The sequence below is a fragment of the Parasteatoda tepidariorum genome, chromosome 5 (genome assembly GCF_043381705.1).
Source record: "Parasteatoda tepidariorum isolate YZ-2023 chromosome 5, CAS_Ptep_4.0, whole genome shotgun sequence".
NCBI lineage: Eukaryota > Metazoa > Arthropoda > Arachnida > Araneae > Theridiidae > Parasteatoda > Parasteatoda tepidariorum.
Window position 1 is genome coordinate 87,491,840 of NC_092208.1, and position 27,923 is coordinate 87,519,762.

Consider the following 27,923-nt stretch of genomic DNA (forward strand, 5'->3'; position numbering starts at 1 on the left):
TAATAAATAGAATAACGGGATTGCAAACATTGCCTATGCATTTTATAGAAAGACAGAAATTTTCTGGAAACAAATTTATAAAATAATTGCCATAATTTATAGATTTATGCATCCTTCGATTACACTGCGTGCTAACTTATGCCAACATATTCTCAGAATCATTTTATTCGAATGCATACATTGCATAATTCTGAATATAGGTGATTAATCATGAAAATCTTGAAGAATTATTTAGAAATAGTTCAGGTGCTTTATGCAATTTAAAAGGATTATTTTCGTAAAAATTTTATAACTTTTAAACAAAAGGATTCGTTACATTGTGGAAAGCTGATCATGACGAAAAAATTTTACGTTTTTCGAATACGCGCCAAGATTTCCCGCCAAGTCTAAAAGGCGCTGATGTACGGTAAACGAAGACCGCACTAATCAACAGCGCCAGCCACTCAAAAATTGAGACTAAAATTATTTATAAATGTATCTTATGATTTTAATATATCTTATTCGTGTTTTTTCTTTATAGAACATAGAACGGAATTTGTATCTTCTCCTTACATTTTTTGCACTTCATCTTTTGTTCCCTTGCTTTGCTTCTGCGAGTGTTTCATTGCTTTGCGGCTAAGTAGCCACGCCTTCACGTGAATGCTTTTATCCAATCGGCCGATCGCAGCTTCTCACGTGACTGACGCAGCCGGCTGACGCACTGGTTTCATATATCCCGGGCTAGAAGAAAGGTATTTTCTCCTGACATTTGGCGCTGTGCTCATGCGGCGCAAGGATTTCAATGGTGCGAATAGCTAGTTCTTTATAAATCGCAATAAAACTTCACTTTTCATTCAAAGCTAACTAAGTATTTTATTTTTATACTGCCTTCTGTTTTTTATACAACTGTGATGCCGGCTAGTCTGTTCAGCAGCGAGATTGATCGCAGTAGGGATTTAATGGAGAACCAACTAAAAGTCGCGGAATTTAGTGCGTATAATATACAGACATTAGGAATGCTTTTAAACAACGACAATGACTGCTTGACTACAGCTTATGATGGGGAACCAAGGAGCAAAAAAAGTCAAAATACCACGGAATGTGTACCCGTTCCTAGTTCGGAGCACGTTGCAGAAATTGTTGGAAGACAGGGTAAGTTCTTTTTCTTTGTTCTCTAGAGTTCTTTGTTTGGGTTAACATCCGGTGTAATTCCCCCGCCACACTCGTTTTTCCTCTCGCTCATCTTTTCTCTCTTGCTCTTCAGTGACTTCAGAAGAGAATATTTTTAATTTTGCTCATATCCTTATAATAGCGAATTGTTTTTACTTAATATTAAATATTGTGCTAATCTTCTTTCAACATTTGTTTCGAACTGTTATAAACCTTAGTGCATTCTTTTAAAATGAGTCTTCCTATTCTTTTGAAATAAGTTCACATGAATCTAGTATTTATGAATTTTAGTTTTTTTTTTATTTATACTAAGACTATAAGTTAAGAGTTTTCCATTTAGTAATCTTTTAAAATACATAATATGTTGTTTCTGTATCTTATCTTGATAATCCTTCTTAATAATTTTCATTTCTCGCGACTTTTCTATTATGATTAATGAAAATGGCACGAAAAATGCCTTCCACCATGAAAGTAGTTGTGGTTTGAATTTTATTTAATTACTCCCACGTGTTGCAATTCAAAATTTGAAGTTCATTTTATGGTTTTTATTGAGGTGGATAATCTCATATTATTTGTAATTATAATAGTGAATGTTTTCAAATCTCTTAAAGATTATATAATTTGTAATTAATTACTAAAGAGTTCTGGTAAACCCTGGAAAAAAAAAAACATCAAGTTTCTGGACAAGTTTTCAGCATGTTATTCAAATTATCAAAAGGAAAGTTAATTATGGCAAAATTAGTTCCAAGCTATGTAATTGTGCCATAATGTACTTGCATTTTGGTATTTTAATTTTTTTATTGTATTTGAAACTTCATGGTGTCTGGGTTACTTGAATTCTTAGGTTTTTTGAAATTGTTGAAGAAATTACTCTAGGTATAACAGAATTTGCTGTGAAGCATCTTCAATGAATCTCAGGACTATATTTTGTAGACATAATAGATGATTTCAATTAACCATCTACTTTTAAGCTATAGTGAAGCAAATTCTAAGAATGACTTCATTAAAAAAGATGACAAATTACATTGTTACAAATTATTTGGAATAAGATTTGTAAAGTCATAAGATATTTACACTCAGTAGGTACATTTTGCCCTGCTGTTGGCTTAAAAGGTGTTGGTTGTTAAAAGGTGTTGGCTTTTATAATAGGCAATAAAACATAATCACATGTTCTTTATCCTGTTATGAATTTAAATTTTTTGTTTCAACTCTATTATTTTAGCACTGAATATCATCCACCTTTTTACACTTCTCAAATATGGAAAAGAAAATCCAAATAAGTTTTTTAATAGAGAGATCTGCCTAATTCCCCCCACCTAACCTACTTTTGATTTTAAAATACATAAATTAGTATATATCTGAAATTAATAACAGCTCAAAGAATTTAAATGAATCCAAATAATAAATTGTAAGGAACAGGATACATAATTAGGAAATCACTTGTAATTTGGAATGCTATTAATGAGAAATTAAATTATGATCAATTTTGATAAGATTCAACAACATTCAGTAAGATTTAATTTTTTCCTTCATTTTATTTTCCCTTTGAAATATTAAAATTTATCTGTGGATAATGTGCGTACAATATTTCTATACCACTTCTTAAGAGTGAGATTAAGTAATTACACAATCTGGTTTTGACGTCAAAATGATACCAGAATGTTGAGGCTGTTTTTCGAAGGCTCAGTCTTAATTTTAAACTATGCTTTTTGGGAATAATGTTAACAGTTACTCATAACTGTTAGGTCAAGTTTAGCCTATTTAAAGCCAACGCTGACTTCTCATTTGTTCATATTCAAAAATATTGCCAAGAAGTCACATTTTTCATTGTTATATTTCAATGGCTACGTAATTTCGCATGATTTAAAAAAAAAATTTTTTAAAGCATTACGATGCATGATTTTTGAATTCATCTAATCACTTCACAGTATATATATTTCCTAGATCGATAACTGATAAAAGAGAAAATAGTGCTGGAACATTAATATTTATATAAAGTATCACATTTGCCACCAACTTGACAAAATGGCTCATGGTATATGACAATTAAGTCATTAACAAAATATAAGTCATATTTTTGATGAATTTTTGTTCTTATTTAGGCAACTATTTTCATAGTTTTTGGCTACTATTTAAATGGCTTATGCCATTTTGTTCATTTTTTTCTGTGGCCACTCTGTAATTTTCACCATTACTAAATCTAAAACTGCTTGGCTTAGCATTTTTGCCCAACCTGTGGACCACTATCCAAAGTCAAATCAAGATTATTAAAAAAAGAAGAAATAGTGCTGGAGCAAAAAAAATAATGGTTAAGTGATGGAGATATGAATGGTTTCAGGAAAAAGTATACAAGGTTAGCTGTAAATTTTTGTTTTGTTTGCCAAAAAAAACATGATGTAAAGAAAATTAATTATAATACTTTTTTAGAAAATAATAACTAAATGATTTTAATATATAGCCTATTATCAAGGAAAAGTAAATGGTGCCAAGTGAGCAATAAATTTCTAAAAGACACTTCACAAATTATCTTTTCATAAAAACGGACCCTTCACAAAATGATTTTTCTTTTAATCGGACCCTTTACAAATTAGTTTATCTTCGTTATTGTTTTGTTTATCAAATAAACCCTTCCCAGGGCAGAAAACAAGAAATATGGATGTAAACGAATAAGTTTTATTTTCGGCATACGCTTTCATTATTCATCCGAAATGAATATTCTGCGTTCAGCAGTATAGGCTAAATACCAAATATTTGTAAGTTGCATCTCTGATTTAAAAGCAGCAATTGATGTTTATTTTTGAAAATTTAATTTTTACAGTGCTGAGCATAATCTTGTATCTATATACAATTTAAAAACTCCTTGTAAAAGTTTTTTGCAATAACCGGACCCTATTTGCACAAATTCATAAAAGCGGACACTGTTTGAAAGAATGTGAGTAATTTTTTCACAATTTCGCGAAAACCGGAACCTTCACGAAATGTCTGGACAGTATTAATTGGCTAAAAAAATTAAGTCGTGAAATAGTTTCAGAGCCATGCTCACTGAAGATTACTTTTTTCTTCCAATCAATTTGACCCATTGTATTTATTTAATGTAACTGGGTTAGAAGAGAGAGAAAACAGAAATCTCATTTTAATGTTCACATAAATTGAAAATTTATTCAAGCACTTGACAGATATCTTTTGTAAAAATGACTCCATTGTGAAAAAAACTCCATCCAACTTCATGTTCAACTGACTAAAAATTTTATGCATGAGTTCATGTTCATGCAATTACAAAATCGAACATTACGATTCATAATTGCAAGATGTTAGAAGGAAACATTGATATTCCTTTACAAGATTTTAAAATTACATATAGAGATTCGTATTCATGTAATTTAAAAATTACACATTGAGATTCATATTCCAACAATTTAAATACGTAAAATCTTGCATCAATATTATATTAAAACATTGATAACATTCTGTGAATAAATTTTTCCTACAGACACTTTATTTTTGCTTAAATTTCAGGTATCTTTTTCATTTTTTACAGAGTGTTTACATGACATTTTTGAATTTCTTTTTCAACTTTTTTTGTTTTGCACCTAACTCAATTCTTTGGTATAAATCACTGTAAAAATAAAAATTTGACCTTACTTCTTTCAAAATTCATTTTTGTGGCGACTAAAGGATTTAAACACATAAGCACAAGAGTTAATCGATGCTTGCACAAAGTTTTTTTATTGAGATTTTGTGTTTGCAGAAAGCTTTTTTTTCTAATTCTGTCATTTGAAAAGTTTACCATCACAGAAGTATTGCCATGTTTTCTTTTTATTAAGTAATGGAAAGGTTTTATCCTAAGAATTGAAACCAATCTGAAATGTCATCTATATGGTATCATGTGACCATGTTGGCCTTTGGTTTTGATGTAAGGAAGTTATTAGCTATTATAAATAAGTATTTATAAATAAACATAAGTATAAAATTAAACGTGATCAATCGTGTATAATCTTTAAATATTTTAAGCTTAAAAACTTGAAATATTGAATTGACTTGACTTTACTCTTTTTGTTTTGACAGTTACTGCCGAAAACCTGGTGTAAAATTGCAATTTAATCAATCCGTTAAGCTGTTAAATTATTGAAAGTAAAAATAAAATAACATGTAATTAGGATATTTATTCTGTTTACTAAGCTAAATATAAATTGTAATTTAATTAAACCTTATAATTGAGTAAGTGAAAAAAATTAACTAATTTATACAAACGTTTATATTATTCTCAGCCTAATATTCCCTATGAACGAAATTTCTTTTTAGGTTAGAAATTATAGCTTTTTTTAGTGCAATAACTTTTTCAAAAAACTTTTGAAAAGACTTGGTGTAAAAAATTCTTATGCATTTTCACAATTCTTGAATAATGTGTTATAAGAAATCAAAGTATTGAAATAGGAATTTATCAAATTAAATTGATGGTCCCAAATTTAAACTTAAGGAATTCAAATTGATGAATACACAAACTGACTGGTATTTTATTTAACAAGTTATAATTTTGCACAGCTATAATTTTACAAAAGATTTGTGGGAGTTTTTTTAGAGTTAGCATTTTCCCATGGCTGTCTGAATTTCAACCAACTCTTATACTTAATGAGAAAGCAGTTATTGTTATCAATCACTTACTGTCATCAAAATCAATTAGACTGGATTTTTATTTGCATGTAAAAATTTAACTGGAACATACTTTAATGTTAAAGTGCACAATACACCATAGTATGCAGGTATAACCCTGGTGTAACTTTATTTTTATTCATCTGGATTCAATTTTAAAATATAGTGATGTACTCTTATGGTTGGGTTGTAAAAATAAATTTTCAAAGTATTAATTAATTAAAAAATTTAACTTCATTGTCTGCTTGAAGATGCTTTTTTAAACCAAAAGTGGGAAAATCAAGACTTTCAAAAGGAGTTAAAAATGGAAATAATTTTCAAAAATGAAAAAAAATATGTTTGTTCAAATTTACAAATAAGCAGTTTAAAGTAGCTATTGTAAAATCTTCAACATGGCATGAACAGGTTAAAAGCTTGAAAGAAGCTATCTTTGTTGTACCGTTAATGAATTTAGAGTTTACTGAATCCAAACAGAGAAGATGTTACTTAAACTGATTTTTCTGCCTTGTTTTTTTTTTTATAAAGAATATTTACTTATTTTAAAAGTTAAAAAAAATTTTTTTTAATACCTTTCCTTTCTAGATTGTTTGTTCAAATCAAAATTACCAGCTTTTGTAGATAAGTTCCTTATTCAAAGCAGAGTTGACAATTAAAAACATAATTTTTTGTCAGTATTTTCAAATTATTTATCTAATTAATGCAAAAAAATTCAAGCATGCTATTTCTGGTTGAATGATGTAATTAATGGGAAGTTCACTAATTCATTTTGAGGAAACTAAGAAATAAAACCATGCAATGAAAATAAAATAAAGGAGTAAAAGTATTTATTCGATTAGAAGAACCTAAAACTGATTCTTAAACTAGAATTCTAAAACTGATTTTTTGTAATTTCAGAAAATATTTTTTCCAGTGGTAGATAGTGTTTTAATATTTTTATGAATTACGATTTAAAGAATTTCTTTACACCATTTATGTTAATATTAACTGTAAGCTAATGGTCAGATCGAGATGCTCCAAAGTCATAGAGTTCCATTTATTTAATAAAAAAAATCTGCTTTTATTTGCTGCCATTGTTAATCTTTATTCTGGTGAAATGAACAGCAAAAAACGAGTTTTGCTTTGTTTAATAACGTAAAGCCACCGTTAAGATCAACACAAAATTATAAAAGAAATTGAAATTATTAAAGCTATATTAAGTGAAGAACTTAGTAGAACCAAATAAGTGACATTTTCAGAGAGACTACCAAGAAAAAAAAAAGTGGTATCTGAACTATTTTATTACCAATTTATTAGAAGGTTGGACTAATTCTTTGCCTTAGTTTGTTTATCCTTTCCTATTTTGAGATAAAAATTATGCGATCATTCTGAAAACGAATGTGGATTAGTTGTGTAAAGATTTAAGTGAAAGCAAAAACAATTCTGTAACTTTATACACCGAAGAGCCATTACATTATGACCACCCTGCTAATAACATGTAGGACCATCTTTAGCCCTCAAGCTGGTAGCACCCGCCATGGCATTGATTCCACAAGGTGCTGATAGGTAGTCTGAGGTATCTGGTACCAAGCGCTCACCAACTGGTCCTGCAATTCCCTCACATTGCAAGGGGGTAGCGTGGCAGCACAAATTTGGTTTTCCAAGTAGGACCACAAATGCTTTATTGGATTAAGGTCAGGTGAATTTGGGGGCCAAGACATGACTTGAAAGTCACTGGAATGTTCCTCGACGATTCGACCCCTATGACATGGTGCATTATACTGTTGGTAAGCACCATTCCCGTTAGGAAAAACTGTTGCCGTGAATGGGTGAACCTGGTCTGCAACTATGTTCAAGTAGCTTACAGACGTCAGGGATTGTTCTATGAGGATTATGGGTCCTTATGTGCCCCATGGAAACATTGTTCCTGGGCGAGAAACCATGAAAACCTGGGCTAGCCCATTGTTATAGATGAGTGTGGTCCTATAATGGCTCTTCAGTGTATATACCAATAGTGATGCAACTACTTTTTCTCCTGACTTATTAATTCCCCTTAAAATGTCACATACCTGCTTCTTGCACTAGCTCTTCAGTTGTGATGTTATATGCCTTTATAACGTTATATCTTCCCCCCCCTTCTTTTTTTTTTTAATTCGCCGTTTTTCTTTTTATATCGTTTTTCCCCTCCATAAATGTCAGTACTTTTACACGTAGTTAAGTAATGTGTTAATGGATTATATTATTATATTAATTATATTATAATAATTAATTATAATTATGTAGATAAGAAGGCATTGAATTATTGTGGAAGAAAATGCAGTCAATTGACTTGCTGTAAAAGTAGAGGATGTTATTTTATACAATGTGAAATTGCTTTATCTGCTAAGTTAGTTGCTCATGTCATTTTTTCTTCTGTCTACTTGACTCCCCATTTTTTGCATTCTTCTTAAAAAGTTACTAAAAAATTTTTTTTTTCCATCTCATATTTAGGTTATTTACCTTCAATCCAATGATGAATGAAGTTAGAAACATGTTTTTTTTTCTACTTTATTTTTAAATTACATATTTTTATTTTCTCTATTTTTTTTAAATTTAGTTTATAGTAGGCTTCACGTTAGCGCATGACGACAATTGTTAACAAAAGTCGCCCACACCACATGCATAGTCGACAAATCTGTTTCTTGAAAAATTCGCCTTTTCCGCCATTTATGTTATCGCATTACAAAAATAAAGACTGGGGTTTTACGAATAATTTACCTGAAGCAGTATTGCTGGTAAAGTGCCAGATATTATCGATTCGCATGGTTTCAATGATAATTCGTGCGAACAAAATCAAGTTATTGACGTTATCGTTATTTAACTTTATTTTGAAACGAAGAAATAGTGCTATTTTTGCTCAAATGTGTTTATATATATTTAATAGTTATTAATAATATAAAATACTAAGGGTAAGAATATTAAGGGTGGAAAACGAACATTCGGTACAGGCGCTTTTGCTGAATATTCGGTTGGCAATTTTTAAGGATTAAAAACTTTTTTAGTTTTTGCTGTTTTTATTATAAACAACCTTTTCTGCACGGTATGGCGGGTAACAGATAAAAGAGTGATTTTGGAAAAAGAAAATTTTTGTTCGTCTTTTGCTTTTTTGCGGAAGTTAAAGTTAAACAAAAATATAAAGTTTTAACTTTAGTTTAACGTTTACTCATGCTTTTTTTAATTAGCTTTTTTTATCGGTATTTTTATTATGAAAGCGTTTCTAATGATCGTTATTGTTTTATGTTATGGTACTTTTCGGAAAATACGACTAAGTGAAAATAAAGTCAATGAAATTTTTAACGTTTAAATATTTTGTTTAAACATTATTTTGTGAAGAACGATTTTTGTTTTAGTTTCTATCTAGCTTATTCTTTTTTAAAAACATTTGTTTTATAAACGATTTTAATATGACGCGGCAATAAAGATTTTTTTTTATTAAATCAACTTTTTTTTTTTGTTGAAAATGCGGCAAATTGGAAAGCAGATGTCTCAAGCTTTAAAAATTTAAGATCAAATTTTTTTTTTTCTGTTTCGCTTTTTATATAATCTTTCTTATGGGCATTTTCATGGGGTCACTGCATTTTGCATTCCACTGCATTTTCATTAACTGCATTTTGAAAAGCTCTTCTGATAGACAAACTCTTTTAACGTTATTATTATTAATAAAAGAATAAAATATTATTTTTAGAATTAAAGTTATTTTTTTTTATTTATCTGCAATATTTCTATTAGATTTTTTCCTTAGACCAATAACTGAGTTAATAATTCTATCCCAACCCTGAGTTGAAAGCTTTTGTAAGAATTTCTTCATTGGCAGGAAAAGAAAATAACGTTCGTGATTTGCTGAAACAGAAGTTTCTTGTTTTGATTAACATTTTTTTTTCCAAATATTATATTAATATATTTGAGAACAGCATGCTATTTCGATATGAGAACTGTTTAATGAAAATAGTTAAACGTTCGTTTTAAGCCTTCTGTTCTTTGGTTTTTGGCAAATTGCCTGTTACTTCCCTGGGGACTTCCGCTTTTTTTACTTTGAATTTCGGAACAGTTTTGGTATAAAAATGGTTGAAATATATAAATTAAATATCTTATAACAAATTTGAACTGTATCATTAAATATGTGCAGTTCAATTTTTCAATTCACAAATTTAAAATTTGTGTATACGTTACGATTTTCAGTTTAGTCTGACTTTTTTTTACATGCAATACAATTTTAGGCTGTAGTGATGTAAATCAATAACTTTTATTGGTTTGTATTTTTTTTTCTTTTTAGTTTAAGTTTTTATTAAGCTTAAAGAAAACTTACTAATTGCATACATAATTAATTCCATTTAATTAATGTTACTGATATTTATGAATGTATGCATTATAAAGATGACTAGACCAGTTTCTTATGAGCAGTTAAGATCTTAAATTATTTGTTAAAACTAAATCTCTGAATAAAAAAATAAAGTATTCAGTGGCGTTTAACAAGATTCCATTGTTAATGTCCCCCCCCCTGCTAAAACTCGCCTCTGTTTAATTTTTTTTTTCTTTTTTTCTATAATTCCTTTTAAATGTTTCTCAAACTAACTTGTAGTCAGTTCCGGATATCAATGTAGTAGTGAAAATAAATCTACAGCAATAATTTATTTTGAAACATTAGTATAGTTTAGAGAATAGACTGAAAAAAAGGTTCTGATTCCTGATAAATTTTTCATAGACTTTTTTTCAACTTTTCAACCAATATTTGGTTACGTTATTAAGTTTCATTGAGTATTTAAAAAAAAAAGTTAAATTTATACAAGGTATAAAAATTTCTGCAGATTTACTTTTGCTTAGTGCTATTTCTCTGCAAGTAATCAAGTAATATCAGCTATTTTTTTTTTTTTTTAGTAAATGGATAAATTAGTAATGCTGACAAAATGGAAAAGTATCAAAAATAAGACTATTGTTTTTGTTAAAGCGTATTTAAAGATTCCTTATTCGAAATTTATTTATGTACTTATTAAATTAAAAAAATTAAAATGAACAAATCATTTAAGTATATTTGAAGTTTGCTTAAGTATAATTGAGTCGATGCTCGAAATAGCAGCCCCTCTGGTCCAAACAAAACCAGATGTTATAACATGAGGCAAAACTAAATTTAAGAAAGCACAGCTAGATAAGTTGGTCTGTATTTGATTTGTGTTACATATTATAGAGGATTATTCTCTTTATCTAATGATTGAAGCTTTATCTCTTTTGTTTTATTTTAAAAATTTAACTTTCACCAATGAATAAAATCTGACAGATAAAGAAATTTCGTTATTTTTTGTTCCTCTGACTTTTACTGTTTGTCATCATATCTTGAAAGTTTCTTTCCCAGAAGAAACAATACCTTTAATAGTTATTTATGTTCTTACTAAGTTAAATGTTTTTGTTTCAGGTTGTAAGATCAAAGCACTGAGAGCAAAGACCAATACATATATCAAGACGCCCGTGCGTGGAGAGGAACCAGTGTTTGTTGTGACAGGCAGGAAAGAAGATGTTTGTTCTGCAAAACGAGAGATTCTTTCTGCTGCTGAACATTTCAGTCAAATCAGAGCTCAACGAAAAAACAACTTAAATGGGGCCCTCATGCCAGGACCCAATTCTAATATTCCAGGTCAGACGACAATCTCTGTTAGAGTTCCATATCGTGTTGTGGGGCTGGTTGTAGGACCTAAAGGTGCCACCATCAAGCGTATCCAGCAGCAGACCAGCACTTACATCGTCACTCCCAGTAGAGAGAAGGAGCCGATCTTCGAGGTGACCGGGTTACCCGACAATGTTGAGACTGCACGCAAGGAGATAGAGGCTCATATTGCAATGAGAACTGGTGGGTCTATGGATTCAGCGGATGAAGATTTCAATTCTAATTTAGACTCGTATACAAATAATCTCAATGCCATCAATAATGGACCCTTTTTCAAAAACGACAGCTATTCTTACCCATTTGCAGCTCGTGATAGCAATAATGTTTTGGATCTTCAGAATGTCGATAACATTTTTAATTTCTCCTCCTCCAGCCGAAATGCCAAACAGAACGATGTGTTCAACAGTGGTTTCGGTTTCAACAGTGCATTTAGTAATGTTTACGATTTGGACGATGGATTTTGCTCACCCACCTTTGAAGTTGCTCCAGGCGCTCCTCCCAGGTGTTCTCCCTCTTGGCCAGACTGTGGCACTTCCACCCTTACCGACAGTGGTATCTCCTTATTCGGCGGTTCAGGCGGAAGTAGTGGAGGACTGTCTGAAAGAAGCCTGTCTGGTGCTTTTCAAGAGCTCATTCTATCTGATCATCCTCCAGCTCGTAGGATACACAGTGACCCAGTTTCAGTACCAGAAGTAGGAGACATACTTGCCAACATTGGAAATTTAGGGAACCTCTCTCTGTCTTTCTCACCCCTTGCCAGTAGCAGCACTGCTCCAGCTAGCCTGTCTTCTGGTTATTCTGCCGCTGTTACCAAATGCACAAGCTCTTCTTCGAGCAGCCCCATCGAAAACCTTGCTCCAGGTAAGAAGCCCAAACGCGACTGCATTATCTGCTACGAGAGTGCGGTCGTGGCTGCTCTTGTTCCGTGCGGCCATAATGCATTCTGTTTAGAATGCGCTAGTCGCATATGCAACAAAAGTGACAAAGAGTGTCCCATCTGCAAGCAGCCAGCCACCCAGGCCATCCGCATCTACAACTAAAACTTTCATCTCTCTCCCCAACGGCAGCTTATTTGAAAACAAAAAAATATATCATCTTCTCTCTTTCTCCTGGCCCTCTCTGTAGCCAGAGCCAAACATTTTTTGCATTCTCATCTTTTTTATCGTAAATACATTCTTTGTTTTGAACTAGACTTTTAAGTGTAAAAGTGTTGTTGTTCTCCATGTCCATAGTCACAACTGTCCCAATAATCATTATACGAACATATATATTATATAATAATCTATTCTGTGACAGTAGAAAGAGCTGCGTATTTTGCTGCATCACACAATCTTGAATTTAAAAAAATGAACGGAGTATTATAAAAGATTATATTCTTTGATGTCTAATTTGTATTTATGAAGTGTATAAAAACCCTACTTATTCAGGTGTATATTCCATATATATGAATTTTTTTAAGAAAAACAAAATAATGTAGTTTTTAATTGTCATGTGAATGTAATATTTGCACACAAATTTGGTTGCCATTTGATGAAGTGGAGGAAGTAAAAAAAAATTTTTTTTATAGTCAGTTTCACAAAATCCTTGTTGCTGCATATGTAAAGTCTTTGTGATTTTTGTGACTGTTTTTTAAACTTTCTGTGCAGCCCAAGGAAAGGCACAATGATTAAGCTATTTTTTAATATTGTTTTAGTATTCCTATTTTAATATATATATTTATGTGGTTTTTCTGTATATGTAGAAAATTTTTAATTATTAGAGTAAATTTTTTTTTTATTTTAGAGCCACTGGCTGATATATATTTAAAAACGAACTTATATTTGTCTATTTTTCTGCTGTATGTTGTTAAATAGTTATATTTTTCATTGTAGTCTTCCAGACTTTTTATTTCCAAATGTTGCATTTTTTCTTCCCCTTTTGTTACGAGAAATATATATTTTCCCCCCAATATGTTATGTTACATTATAAGTAGCTTTTATGTCATATAAAATATATATATTTAATGAAAAAGAAAGTATATATGAAACAATTATTTGTGATTATTGTTAATGCCTGTGTTGTGTGCTGCTATCCGTAAAGTAGATGGAAATCTTCGGAGCTTTTTTAAACTAACAAAATATGGAAATTTCAGATATTGCAATACTTGGTGCGGAATGTGTTTGCAGTGGTAATTAAACGTTCTGCTATTTATATAATAGCAGCAACATGTGCTTGCTTCACCGGGGTTGGCATGCCCCTATAGTGTGTTAGAGACCAGCGTAGTGTTTTCGGAAAGGCACCCGAGAAGTACGTCTTTAAATGCTCACAATTTTACAATATCAGTATTGCTACTCTTTGTAAACAGTGCTATAATAATGTTGCCTTATCTGGGGACATTTAAATGCTGTGTATAATGCCATATTAGTTGTATAGCTATGTATGGTTTTTAAATTTATTTTCACTTGTAAATTAGTCTCGATAGCTGCTGATGATGATTTTTGTTTTTAATGTTATATATATTATATAATGGGTGTGCGAGTGTCAAAACGAGAAATCTTTTTAAAACATTATTAATGTATTAGCGAGGACAAGATTTGTATAAATGAATCAAAAATAAAAATTTTATCTATCTTTAAAGGAGAAAAGTTTTTTTTTTTTACTTAAGACAAATTTTTCTTGTTCAAAGGCTAATGCAACAAAGCTATTAACTTATCTTTGTGTTATCTGTTTCAAGAAGGGACCAAATTCACTATAATCCAGAGATTGCATTGTCCTGAGGCAGGTTATTAATTGTAGAAGTCTTAAGTTGGTCTACTTATCCTAATACCGAGCTTACTGTACTTAAAGCTTCTAACTTTTGAAGGGAGAAAAGAATAAAATTTGCTACTGGTGACCTAGCTGCTGTCATCAATGTTAGTCTTCCTCTGGAGTCTACATTCTAACGAATGTAGGCGACATTCAATTCATATGGGCCATTCATCCAAACTTCACAGTGTATTGGTTCTCACTATATGATTGATAGTATTCAATACTATGGGCAGAATTTTTGCTGTAAAGACACGTTGTTTTTCTGCAACACATCGAATGATTTTATCTGCAATAATCAGCAATAACTGTTGCAGTAGCAATAAATGAATACTGTGTCCTTCTTAAATAGCTCTCTTGCATTGAGTCTCTTTTATTTTTCTTGTTATGTGATTTTGAATAGTACAAAAATTCACAATTGAAAATCAGAGAAAAGGGGGGGGGGTTCAAATTGAGATTATTTAATTGGCTGTTGACTAATCTGAAGAAAGTTTAAATAAAAATAATAAAAAAAGTGCTTTTTTGTAAATAAGCTTATCTTATAAATGAAATGCAGTATTTGGAAGAAGTATGTGCTGTGATAAGATGAATGATGCTTAAAACATACTTTTTTATTTCTCTGTTCCTGGGATTTATTTATGTGTACTATTTTTGTTCTACAAAATTTATTCAGTGTTTTTTTTTATCAGGGTTTTATTGTTTTTAAATGCTTGGTTTCTTTTGTGTTATGTTTTTTATTAATTTTATCTAAAGACTTGTAAAACTTTTAAAGTATATAAATTGAGTTTATATTTAAAAAGATACGAGCTGTGGTTAAATGGCAGTGAAAATATTGTATAGTAAAAATATAGAAAAATTATTTAATGTGTCAGAAATTTATTGATTGTACCTGAGTTTACTTTCAATGCAAATTATTGAAAAGTTGTGTATAGCATATTTTAAAAAAAAAAAAAAAAGAATTTTTTTTTTTTGGTGCTGCTACGATTGAGAATTTTTATTCTATGGTATATTATATATAGTACAGGGATGTGCAACCTATGGGTCTAAAAGAGCCTTTGATTCCTTTTCACTTGGCCCCTGAACTATCTTACCAATAAAAATGTGGAATGTTCGCGTAAAAAAAAAATCTTTTCAAGAGAGATCAGAAAGGATATAAGCCATCTTTTAAAGCAAATTAGTAAGTTTTGTTATAACTTATCACGTAGCTGTCAACTTTACTGGATTTTGCCAGTTTCTACTGATTTGATAAAAATTCTCCTTGATTTTGTACGTTTTAGAGAATTCCCTAAAATTGAGTAAGTTTCCTTAAAAAAAAAAAAAGACCCTTCTGAAAAAGAATTTTTGTGCCGATCATTATTGCAGGCGTGAATATTTAAATAAGTGTCGCTAATGCATAATAAAGCGAGCCTCATTTATAAAATTTAGTTAACCACTTTTGATCAATTAGATGCCTATTACGTTTCAAAATTATAAATAAACAGCGTTTCAAGATCATTTAAAGTGAAATCATAACTGAAAAATATTGCAGCTTTTCTGTTTCGATTACTATACTTATCCCAAATATCCCCTATGTGTAAAATATTAAGTATATTTTGCAACAATTATGAAATTTATATTTCGTCAGATATAGGTTTTTTTTTTTCTATCCGTGTTGATAGATGTCATAATTTTTTTATGTAATGTAACTAATTTGATTAGATTTACTTTAAATTAATTTTATCATCTGCATTCAAGTGCTATGTGTAGTCAGTACTTTCTAATGTGTTCAGGATTTACAGCTTCAGATTTTGCTGGCCCTTCTCTAATTGTCTAAATCTAAAATGTGGTTGTGCATCCCTGGGTATAGTGAGAGATGAGTGTTGTTTATTTGTGACACTTTTGCCACTCGCACATCATTTTTAAATGTGTTGCATCGATTTAAATAAAAAGAAGCCACCTACAAAGTAAATTTTTATCTGTATGAATGTTGTATGCGCTTGTATTTCTCTGTGTTTTAAAAAGAATCATCATTTGGCACAACTCTCTTTTGATCTGCTCAAAAAAAAGTGTTCATCTGTGTAAAAAAAAAGAGGGTTGTAATCTCTGTTTGTAGTGTTGTGAACACAAACATTTTAACAAGATATTTACGTAACCAAATGTTCCATGCTCTTTCAAGTAATTAATTCCCAGCATAATATATTTTATTATTAAAGTTTTTAAATGTATTGTGAACAAATCTATTTTCGATTTTTCTGATAAATAATGACAAAGGAATTCATCCAGCAACAAACCAAATGTGCAGAATCTCCAGTTTACACTCATAAAAATACTGGGGATGTGCACGTGTGATTTACGTACTTAAATGTTACAAATCATTTGTTTTTTTCTTTTCCTTGTCGACGTTTGCTAATGGATTTATTTTTGACATTTTTCTCTCAAAGTGTTTCAATAGTAATAAAAGTTAAAATGAAAAGTTTATAATGTGTAACATGTGCTTTGGTTCCACGTTATTTAGTTATTTGGGATATATTTTATATAAATATATATGAATATATATATATTTTGCCAAAGAGTATACAGTGTTTTGAGTAAAATCCAATAACGACCATTTATATAGTAAAGGATATGCCAGTTTTTATGAATTGTATTTCAATATCTTAAATCTTTCAATTAAAAATACTCATATTTTAAGATGTCTTAATTAGTATTTTTGCACTTTAACTATAGACATACCACAATTTTAGCAATAAACAAGCATCGGAGAAAGAAAAAAAAGCATTGTTACATGACTAGTTTATAAAATAAAATAACAAAAATGTATAATTAATATCAATAAATACTTTATTCCTATACGAGATGCAGTGAGCGTTCTGTCCTTTTGATCATCTAGGATGATATATATTTGGTCGGACGATGGTGAAAACTACATACATGGGCTGTTTTTTGAAGGTGTTTGGCCAATCAAATCACAGTTAGCTTCTCTCTCCGATTAGTTTAAATTTGAATGACTTTTGAATGAAAAATCTCTAGTAATTTTTTATTGTTTCAATTCAGCATTGGAGTAACGCTTCAAATGTTGAAATAGCTCCCAAGATCCTTCGAAAAACAGCCATAACACAAAGCAGCTTGGTAGGAGGTATTGCTACAAGACTTCTGAAAATATTTTACGAATTACATATCCATCTAATATTTTCGAAATATCCTATTATACAGTAAGCTTTAAATGCTCTATAATTCTGACTTTACAAATTCTAAGATTCCGAAAAGTCAAATGACTTTTCGTCCATCTCTAAGGTTGTACAAGTACATAATAGGAGGTAATTATACTTCGAAACATGTTAGATGTGCATGTAATTCAGATACTTTCAGGAGTTAATGGATCAAAACTGGTAAATTTAACATTTGTTCTTCTTAGCGGTTATAAAGAAAATAAATGAGCTATTTGCCCTACTCTTAAAGCAAAGCTATAAGTTTAAATTTTGTATACCATCTTGCAGTAAAGGGACCCAATAACTTAAATATTTTAAAAATATCCGATTTAGTAATTTTTCACCCTCATGATAATTATCAAAATTTGATTGCAAATTTTAAGTTCCCAGATAATGCAGTGTAGTTGTCACTTTTTGAACATATAAAAAAAAAAATATCCTCACAAAACTATAGCTTTTCTTCATATTGCGCCACTCTATATTCAGAGTCAGCACAGAGGGCTAAAGATAAATTGGTCGCTACAGTCTTGAATAACTTGCTAACTCACAGCTGGTATGAAAGTAGTATAGCCTTCTAAAAACCTAAGTAAGCAATCGTTCAATGTACGTCAATCCATATTTAAGAGGTCGTGATTTGAGATATCAGAAATTTTATTTTTCGCTTAAATATGCAGGTCTTGGAAAAGTGTTTTTATTATTCGGGGTTTGTAAAAAGAGTTTTTCTTTCCCGTATCGATTGTCATTCTAAATTAAATCGTTTAAATCTAATTTTCTCTGCAATATTTATTGTTGAAAGTATTTATTTTATCATGGTTTTATAAATTTTATTGAAAATGTTTTTGAATTTTATTGATTTTATGTTTACAAATTAAGAGCTTTAAACGATAGAAATAAACAGTAATTGATATTACTACAGATAATGAATTTTTTAAAGTGATTAAAAATATTTTTTGAGTGCTAAAAAGGTGCTTATTTTTTTGTTGAAAAATCTGTCTACGCACCCTGTAACAATTTAAGTGATAAATGCGAACAGTGTTAGTGAGATCTTAAAACATTAAATATGTTAGCTTTTAATAAAATTATAACTTATTTGTATTTAGTAAATTTGCAATCTTTATTGTAAGACGCTACGACCAGGACTGTATTCAATCTCATTCCGAAGATGTGTTCGTAAGCATGAGCAGATAGTTTAATTGGAAATGGAATGGGCCGGCATGTTAACTGATTTCGATTAGTAGGTTTAAAACAATTTGTATGGATAAATCTTCTGAGCATAACGCATGAAGCTAAAATTTAAAGAAAAAATCCACTCTGTTGAAATTCTTGGTTAACTAACTTTTTTTTTTAACCTTCTTTGAAAGTAACAAACATAGGTATTTTAATTATTTTTATTTGTATGATATAAATTTCATCAGCGTGTGTTCGATAGTAGGCAACTAAGAAGTTGAGAAAATTGACGAGATGAAAAAAGAGCTTTTTTTTTTTTTCAATTACAATTTGTTCGAAAGTTATTGCAATTTTAAGTGCTCTTTTAGTGATTTTTTTGTTATACAAAACTTGGCCGTGCATTTTGTTTTGCTGAGCAAACACAATTAAGACATAGATAATAGAAATTACTAAGAAAAGTGAGGAGTATGATTGAATAAAAAATAACACTCGATAATCATTTACCGTTAAAAGGACGCCAGAAGAAAATTTTTATCACAAATTCTCACTCTCCATTATTACAAATTGAAAAGAAAAGGTTGAGGCAGACCTAGAGTTTATCATGAAGCTTCAATTGCTGAAAAAAAAAACATTAAAATGCGAACAAATTATTTGAGAACTAATCCTAAGTTGTCATCTCATCATTTATTTTCATTTGTATATTTTAAAATTTTCTTTTCAGTATTTGAAACTACATGGCTTACTCTAGGTTTCTCAGTACTCACTTTTTCTACACTTTAAATTAGTAATGAAGGACAAAGAGAATTAGCGACGAATACTTTCTCCTTCGGTATGGCGTCCTCTTAAGTAAAAAAATATTGTGGAGCCATCAGAAATGCAGTGCAGAAAGGATCTTTCATGTACTTCTTTTTCTCTCTCACTTTCGTTAGCTTCAACTTTAGAAGCTCGTGTTGAAGTTAATCTCATAGAAAATTGAGAGTGGTTGAAATTGAGTAATAAAAAATCAAAAGATATGTTGCCAGTCTTATGTGACGTTGATATTGAAATCTTTAAAAATATAAAAGCTTTAATTCAAGAGACGTAAAATACCCTTTCCTATTTCAACTTATATTGTCACATAAATCATTTAAAGAGCAAAATTACTCTATATAACACATTCCTAAGATTATTATTATTATTTTATTTTTTTTCAATGCAGTTCAATAGTTTTTAACTACAGGTTCGATAATTTTTAATGCGTTTAAAAATCTTGTTCCATTAAATTCTAATAATAATTATGTATTTTATAATAAACAAAAAATTCCTTTTATCTGTGGAAAATAATGACATTTACAAAAACGGGGGAGTGATGAAAGCGAAACAACCATTGGTGTTGTTAGGAGGTATAACTCCCAGAATAATAAAAATGTGAATGATTTTGGTGATTACGACGTTCTATTTTAAAGAACAAAGATTTGTCTTTCATTTGTAAATGCCGCGTCCACGTGTAAAAGATTCATCTTGACCGTTATCTTTGTTCTCAACAATTTATTTTGCACGTGATTTTTTTTTATAAAATTGTTCTTCAATTTAAATAATTTTGATTTCATTACCGTCGTTGAACAGCCGAGTTAATTTTGGGTAAACGACTGCTTTTGTTCAACTACGTAGCCTTGTAATTTTGAACCCAATCCAGAAGACAAGGGAACTCCTGGATCAAGTAGTGGGAGAAATATGACTTCGGGGAGTACGTTTTGATGGAACTAACTCGCATTTGCGTTACACTTCTAAGAAAACCTTCCACGGTTAGCCTGACGGTAGGGGAACTCTAACCCATGATCCGTCTACCACTGAGGATATTTCAACACTGTGGTCAGTGCGAACCGGGTGCAGAATTCGCATCGACCAGCCGTTGCTGGGATTCGAACTTGGTTCATCTATTTGGAAGGCGAACCCTTGAGCCACCACGGCTCCAAAGAATATGATAGAAATAATTTTTTCTTCTTTGCAGAGCTATTCTAATAATTTCATTGAAATAATTTTTTTGAAGCTTTTCTACTAATTTCATTTGTACCGTGCATGCTTTTTTATTGCATGCTTTTTTTTCCTTGTGTAATTTACCCTCACAACACTGCTTTTAATCTTAAGCGCGCATTTCAGTATTAAAATTTTTCATTTATTTATTCTCTTTAAGCAAATATCTAAATTCAATTGCTACGGGCATTTATTTTCACTTGCACACACGGTAATTTTGAACGAAGATATTTTTTGTGACGATATTTTCCATAAAAACATTCGTTACAATTGAGTTTTTTAATTTATAGCTACAATTCAAAATTTAATTTTAAAGTTATATATCATTCTTCATTTCAATAGTTTTTCAAAAAATGCAAATTTAAAGAGGTATCATAAATTCTTTATTAGATGAAAGTCTTTATTAGATGATTAGTCTAGATGAAATGTATCTTCTATAAGTCGATAAATACAGTTTTATAAAAGTCTAGAACATTTCAACGGGCTATGGTGTAGAAAAGTGAACATCGAACAAGCAATTCTGAAACGAATAAAAAATTCTACCCTTTCGATAATTTTCTTTTTTCTCCTCACTTGGAACAAAACATTTAAAAAGGGATATAAATCTGCCCACCCAGCAATGAAGAAGAAAAGCACTGTTGATGACCTATTTGTCCTTGAGAAGTAAAAGTGAAACATTTTCGGCGGTGCTTGACCATTCTTTTTGACCTTCATCCCCATTTCAAGATTTCTTCATTTTCTTTTTCATCCAGGTGACCACAGAGACAATGGCTGCCTTTTCACTCTCCTTTGCATAACTTTACTTTTGTGTGTTTGATGATTACGTCGTTTATTTTTATTTTATTGTCATCGGATCCTTCTTCTTTTTTGCTGATGAACGTAATCAATTTTCTGAACTCAAGGAAGAATTTATGTTTGGATTAGAAAGCTACCGCTCGCCAACCCCTAATAATTACGGAGAAAATATTTTCTTGATTGTTTAGCGAACAAAAAAAAAAAAAAAATCAGGGCCGGATTACCCATTAGGCTATGTCCTGGAGCCCCCAATGATTAGGGACCCCCTTTAAATGGATTTTTTGAAAATAAATTTTTAAAAATTAAGAAAAACAAATGATTTTTCAAAATTTTATGATTATTTTTTAGTTTTAATTTAATAAAATAAAATAAAATTTAATTATTTATTTAAATTTTAAATATGCTTTTTTAAATGAGAAGATATATAAATACTTTTATATTTGAATTAAAAAAAAATATGCGAGAAAAAAATTTAATCTAAGGGCCCCAAAAATTTGTATGGCCTAGGGCCCCGCGTACCCTTAATCCGGCCCTGAAAAAAATTCAAATGAATCAAAAAATCAAAACAAATTTAATGAGAGAAAAATGTGATCGTATTATTGCTGTCACTGGTTACCCTATCACCCAACCATGCCTCTTGCTGCGTATGCACACCGGTTGTTTTGTAGTCTGGATCGAACTCACTACCGCTAGATCTCCAAACAGTGGTGTGATCGACGCCTTAACCTACTATCATTAACTACCCAATGATTAAAAAAAAATTCTAGGAACTTTTAAAAACGCAACAACATTTAAAGTCATGGGTTGCAAAAACTTTTTCAATTGATGTGTGTCCTCTTGTCATTCTGTGTTCTAGATTGGTTTTCAGTTCTAGCCAATATACATTTCTCAAGAAGTCGCAGAAAATTTTTTCCTTCTTCAGTATTCATATTTATAATAAAATCATCGCCTAGACAGAAATTATGAATAAATTAATCATAAAAAAAACATAAAAATACTTTAAATTAATATAAAATATGTGAAAACATGTAAAATGCAGGCTGGTGAAAATATAACGAAATACATAATTCAGTTTGGAAAACAAGCAATGGGATACTTGCAAGTGACGTAGGGTGGGTATCTCGTTCCTGATTGGTTGTTGAAACGTAGCATTTGTTTGCGTTAGCATCTGTTCTTTCTATTTCGAGTAAGCCAAGCCTATCAAGTATCAATTCTTTTAAATGACACATTCTATATTCTTACACAAAGATTCTCTCAGTAAGATTTCAAATCTCTCACCGTATATTTCTTACTTAACTCATAGACAGGCATGAAGCCACGTAGAACATAGACAAACTAATTATGCATCGACGTTGCCAGGTATACAAAACAAAAATGCATCACGGTTACAAATAATAAATCTCAGTTAAGTAAAAGATGTAGACGAGAAAGAATTATATTTCAACAAATTGGATTTGCGACAGATGTATTTAATTAACTTCAACTTAATTAACATTCCAATTTATCTGGAGAAACTTTGTTCAACTTTAACCATTGTGCTTATAAGCGATCAGTTTGCGCTGACTTCATCGGTCACATGTGTGGGTATCCATGATCTTCTTGAAGTGTAAGTTGCCAATTCCAAAATGATCGTCTGTTTTTTTAATTTGATTTTCAGATGCTGCTTTTTTATTAATGCTTATGTTAGCCTGATTTTTTTTTTCATTCTTACAATTCTTTATTGCTGACTAGCTGAATACGCGTTCTTCGTACGTGGCGATACAAATTCATGGATGCTTTATCACGGGGTTCAACTTAACGTACTATTTCGTTTCACTACACAAAAACTATAAGACTTAGAAACTTGAAAATTTAAAGGTGAATATAAAAATCCACAGGGAGTTTCATAAAATTAAATAAAAAAATTAAGCATTCTATCGATAATTATATACTGCTAATTTAGAAGTAAAAAAATACCATGCTGATCTAATGATGCAAAAATATGCATCAGAAACAATACCTCACCCCACGCCTCCACACATTCAAATCCAGTTTATTAAATTCTTGATGTGACTGGAAAAACTGGATACCTTACTTCAAATCAGCTGATCAAACAATATAAAAATCATTCATTACATCAATGTTTTAGTAACTCAAATTATGGAGTCCCGTGTAATTTATTATGCATCTTTACAGGCATAACACAAACGAAGACTATGTAATGGAAATTGAAAAATGGAAGCTTAGTTAGGAAACTTGAGAGTGATGAAATAAAGGGAGGTGGACATCTTGCCCTTGGAAGTTCCCCAACCCCTGCGTGCCCTTGATCCAGACATCTACCACGCATTCTTAAATGAAGGGCTGCTCTTTTTTACCTTTGATTGACGCTCATTTTCTTCTGAAATATTTCAACTCTTTCTTCTATGAAAAGAAAACTGGTTTTTATCGGATCTTCTCTTTTCAATGTTTTCTTTTTTATCTTAACATTTCAATAAAAAACAAACAAAGCGTTCTTTCATTATGTACCTGTATAAACAGGGGTTCATCTCTCGCTCTATGTATATATATATATTNATATCTATATATATATCTATATCTATATATATATATATATATATATATATATATACAATTTAAAGACTTTCTAAAAGAGAAGAATAAAATATAGTTAAATTTTAAAGAAAAATTTAAAAAGTTGGGGGAAAAATAAGGGAAAGATATAATCTCGTCGTCAGCTCACACGAATATATCCGGAAAAAAAAGTGCTTTCCAATATTGTATTAGTATAGCGAAAGCAAACTATATGAATGCAATAGCGTGAGGAGCACCAAAAAAAATATTTTTTTGGTGCTTCTCACACTATTGTATTGATATATTCAAAGATATTGATGTATTCAAAGATATATATTCAAAGATTCTATCTCAAAGATAAATACAAAGATAATTTTTTTTTTAAAATCCGTAATCAGGGTATAACCAAGTCCACGTTCACATACCTATTTTATGTACTTTTTCAAAAATATTTAAAAATATCATTTATGAAAAGATTTTCTGGCAAGTTAAAAATTAAATCTCACGCGCTTTATGCCATGGTTTTATGCCTAAAAGATACAAATCTTCAAAATAAATCTCGGCTTGATGTGATTTACACGGACTTTTCTAAAACTTTTGACTCCATTGATTTTAGGAATTTTGTAAAATAAATCAGTTGTACTTGGTTTATAAGAAAATCTCGTTGAATGGTTATTTTCTTATTTGTGTAATAAGTTCACAAATTGTTCTGAATAACATCAGGGTTCAAATTTGGTCCTCTCCTTTTACATTTTATTTATAAATGATCTCTCTTTTGCGTTCTAACAATTCTAAAATTTTTTGTTTTGCAGATGATTTTAAATTATTCGAAAAAAAGTCAAAATAGATTTCTGCGTTTTCTATGTTGCAGTGTCCAGTGGTCGGAAAAACTACATTATTTTTGTAATTTTCTACAACTAAAACTACTTTGTTACAAATATAGTTAACTACAACTACAGCTACTTTTTTTAAAAAAATGTAGTGACTACAAGCTACATACTTTGGAATTTAGTAACTACTTCAAGGATATGAACTTCAATGGAGAACTTAACTTACACTTATGTTCAAGATGGTTTTAATAAGAAATCGACCTCATTGATAACAGTGAATGTTGGTTTTAATAGCAATTTGTAATTCAGAGAAGTAAATGACGTGTGGTCAACAAAAGGTACATTCCTTTCAAGTGGAAAGGTGCACGGAACAGCAGTAGGATTAGAAAATAACACCAATAGAAGCAGTAGAAAAACAGCAATGGAATTTTCTGTTATTGTTGGGAAGAATATATAGTTTTCCGGTGGTCACACAGGCATTGCTTTATTAAAATAATGTTCTAAAATTGTAAAGAGTAAACGATGCTTTGCTTTGCTGTAGTGATGCCAGAAATAAATAAAAATGTTTTCCATTTAATTCTTTTTCGTATATTATTGCTCTCTTAAACGGTAGGAAAGTTGTACTTTCCTAATTTTTCGTTATGGACACGCAGTTTTTCAATGGTGGGAAGAAGCGCGTTACAAATAGCGAAACTGCCGTAGTCACTGCATTTTCCGTAGTTTGTAGCGTAGTGCACTACTTTTTGAAAGCTTTTGGCAACTACTTTTAACGTTAGATGAGTAAAAAAACAACATTCAGGCGCAAAATTTTTTTCGAATCTGATAGGTGCAAATCCTTCGCTGGCCTGTCAGCTCACGCAAATGAGAATATCTTTCTCTGTGGATGAGGGTTAGTAAGATCTGCGTCTGATGTTCGGAAAAATCGGCGCGAAATCTGTCGAATTGTTCCAGAGAAATTGAATTTTAAATATCTAACTTTTTTAAAATCCAATTTCACAGGAACTATAAAGTACGTTTTTGTGTCTGATTATGTAACTTAAAATATCATCTGCAAGAATTAATTGACATATTTGAGGTCATCCCCTCTCAAATCATTCAGATTGAGCAAAGTGCGCAAAAATCCGATGTTCAGTTTAAAAAAATATTTAGAATATTTTGTTTTTCATTTTGTTTGCAATTTTTGCTGCACTCAGATCCTAAAAAGTTCCATGAAACAGCCCTGATGTCTGTTGTAAAAATTTTCGATTTTAGTATGTAAATTTAGTAGCATTTTTTTTTTGTTTTCTTTTTTTCGCCTTGGATTAAAAAAATACCGCAGCAAAAAGTGAAATTAAACGAAGGAAAATACACAAAAAAAGAAAAAGAAAAAAATATTACTAAAAAGCTTAAAAAACTTTTAAGCTTAAAAAGTTTAAGTTGGAATAACTTAAAATATTTTCAATACTATTTTCGGCAAATATATTACAACTTATACAAATATTTTGCCTAACTAAAATAATTGCTAATTAAAAGACTTTACAACCGATATACATATATTTTTCACGAAATTATCATGCTGGACACTGAGGACTAGCCATATTTAAGGAATAGCTGCAAGCATACACCTCCTCCCCATAATTTTATTTTATAACTGTCGTTGAACAGCCGACCCAACTTTTTTTGGTTACGACTGCTAATCTTCAACTCCGTAGTCGTATAATTTTGAATCCAATCCAGAAGACAAGGGAACTCCTGGATCAAGCATTGGGAGAAATTTGCCTTCGTGGTGAACGAACTTTTTGATGGAAGTGATCCGTATTTGCGAGACATGGAGAGGAAACCCTTAAAAACCTCCCATGGTTTGCCTGACGTCAGGGGGACTCTAACCCATGATCCATCTACCACTGAGGATACTTTACGTCAGCACCGTGATCATTTCTCCTCTAAAAACCCTCTCCCCTCCTAGAATCGTGCGTAATTTTTGAACGACCAAAATTTAAATATTTAGCAAGCTTTTGTAGACTACACAAGGGAATTTGGCTTCGCAATAACATTTTTTTCACCGAAATTTCAAGAAATAGTACTCACTGTGAATTGTCACTGCGACGATTTATGCCTGTGACAAATTGTGCTCGTGGCGAATCGTGCTCATAACGTATTGAACACGCGATGAGTAGTGCCCATGTTGAGTTGTGCTCACTACGAATTGTCTAAAACCGATGAATTGTTCCACAGTGATTTGTGCTCAGCACGGAACAAATCTGCAATATCTTTATGATCTTCCTGTTTTTACATTGCTAAATATTTTTGATGTTCTCTCATTGGAATGTCGCAGAGATTCGTCCTGTCTATTATTTTTCTATAAAATTCTCAAAATGCGATCGATTGTTCTGATGTTTTAAATATTATTCAGTTTTTAAGTGAATAACCACAATGCATACACAGTAAAAAATATTTCTAGGCTCATTTTGTAAATATAATTACATAAAAAAAAGTTCTTTATACAGATTTTATAGTATTTTTAATGAACATGCTAAAGACTTTATTTTTGATACGTCTTTTACTGTTTTTTAAAGAAATTTATGTTCGAATATTTAATGGATGAAACGAAGTTTTCTTTTTTCATTGTATACACCTCTGTTATTGGATTTTATCTGTTGCGTGTGTTCTGTTTTCAAAATAAATAAATGAAATGACACAAAATTGTCGGCCGACATATTGACGTTGAACCCAATTCATAATTTTTTTAACGGTGTCAAAAAACAGATTATGATTGCGATAGCTATTGTGGGGGTTGATGAGCCAAGCGAGCAGGTGGTAGAGATACTGTTAATGTAATGAATTCCCAAGACAAAATTCTTGATGGGACCATCAAAATATTTTGATGGTTTATGTTGGTTTCTTGTTGGCCCAACACTACTTGATGGGAACCAACATCCAATAATTCCCATTATGCGATAATGGATTTTGATGGGCCAACTAACTTCCAACATGTCATGTTGGAAGATGATATTTTACTATATGTTGGTGAACCAACTTGTTAAGTTTGAAATTCTTGGGCCAACAACTTCCAACATGTCATGTTGGAAGATGATATATTTTACTATATGTTGGTGGACCAACTTGTTATGTTTGAAATTCTTGGGC

General features: G+C 30.7%; 1 protein-coding gene across 1 annotated transcript; it reads left to right on the top strand.

The window, feature by feature from the left end:
* Nucleotides 1–382: 382 nt before the first annotated feature.
* On the top strand, nt 383–15,380 carry LOC107453655 (RNA-binding protein MEX3B). Its single transcript, XM_016070549.3, has 2 exons — nt 383–1,131; nt 11,222–15,380. The coding sequence occupies exons 1-2, from the start codon at nt 891–893 to the stop codon at nt 12,508–12,510; spliced, it is 1,530 nt and encodes a 509-aa protein (XP_015926035.1). The 5' UTR covers nt 383–890; the 3' UTR covers nt 12,511–15,380.
* The last annotated feature ends 12,543 nt before the right edge of the window (nt 15,381–27,923 follow it).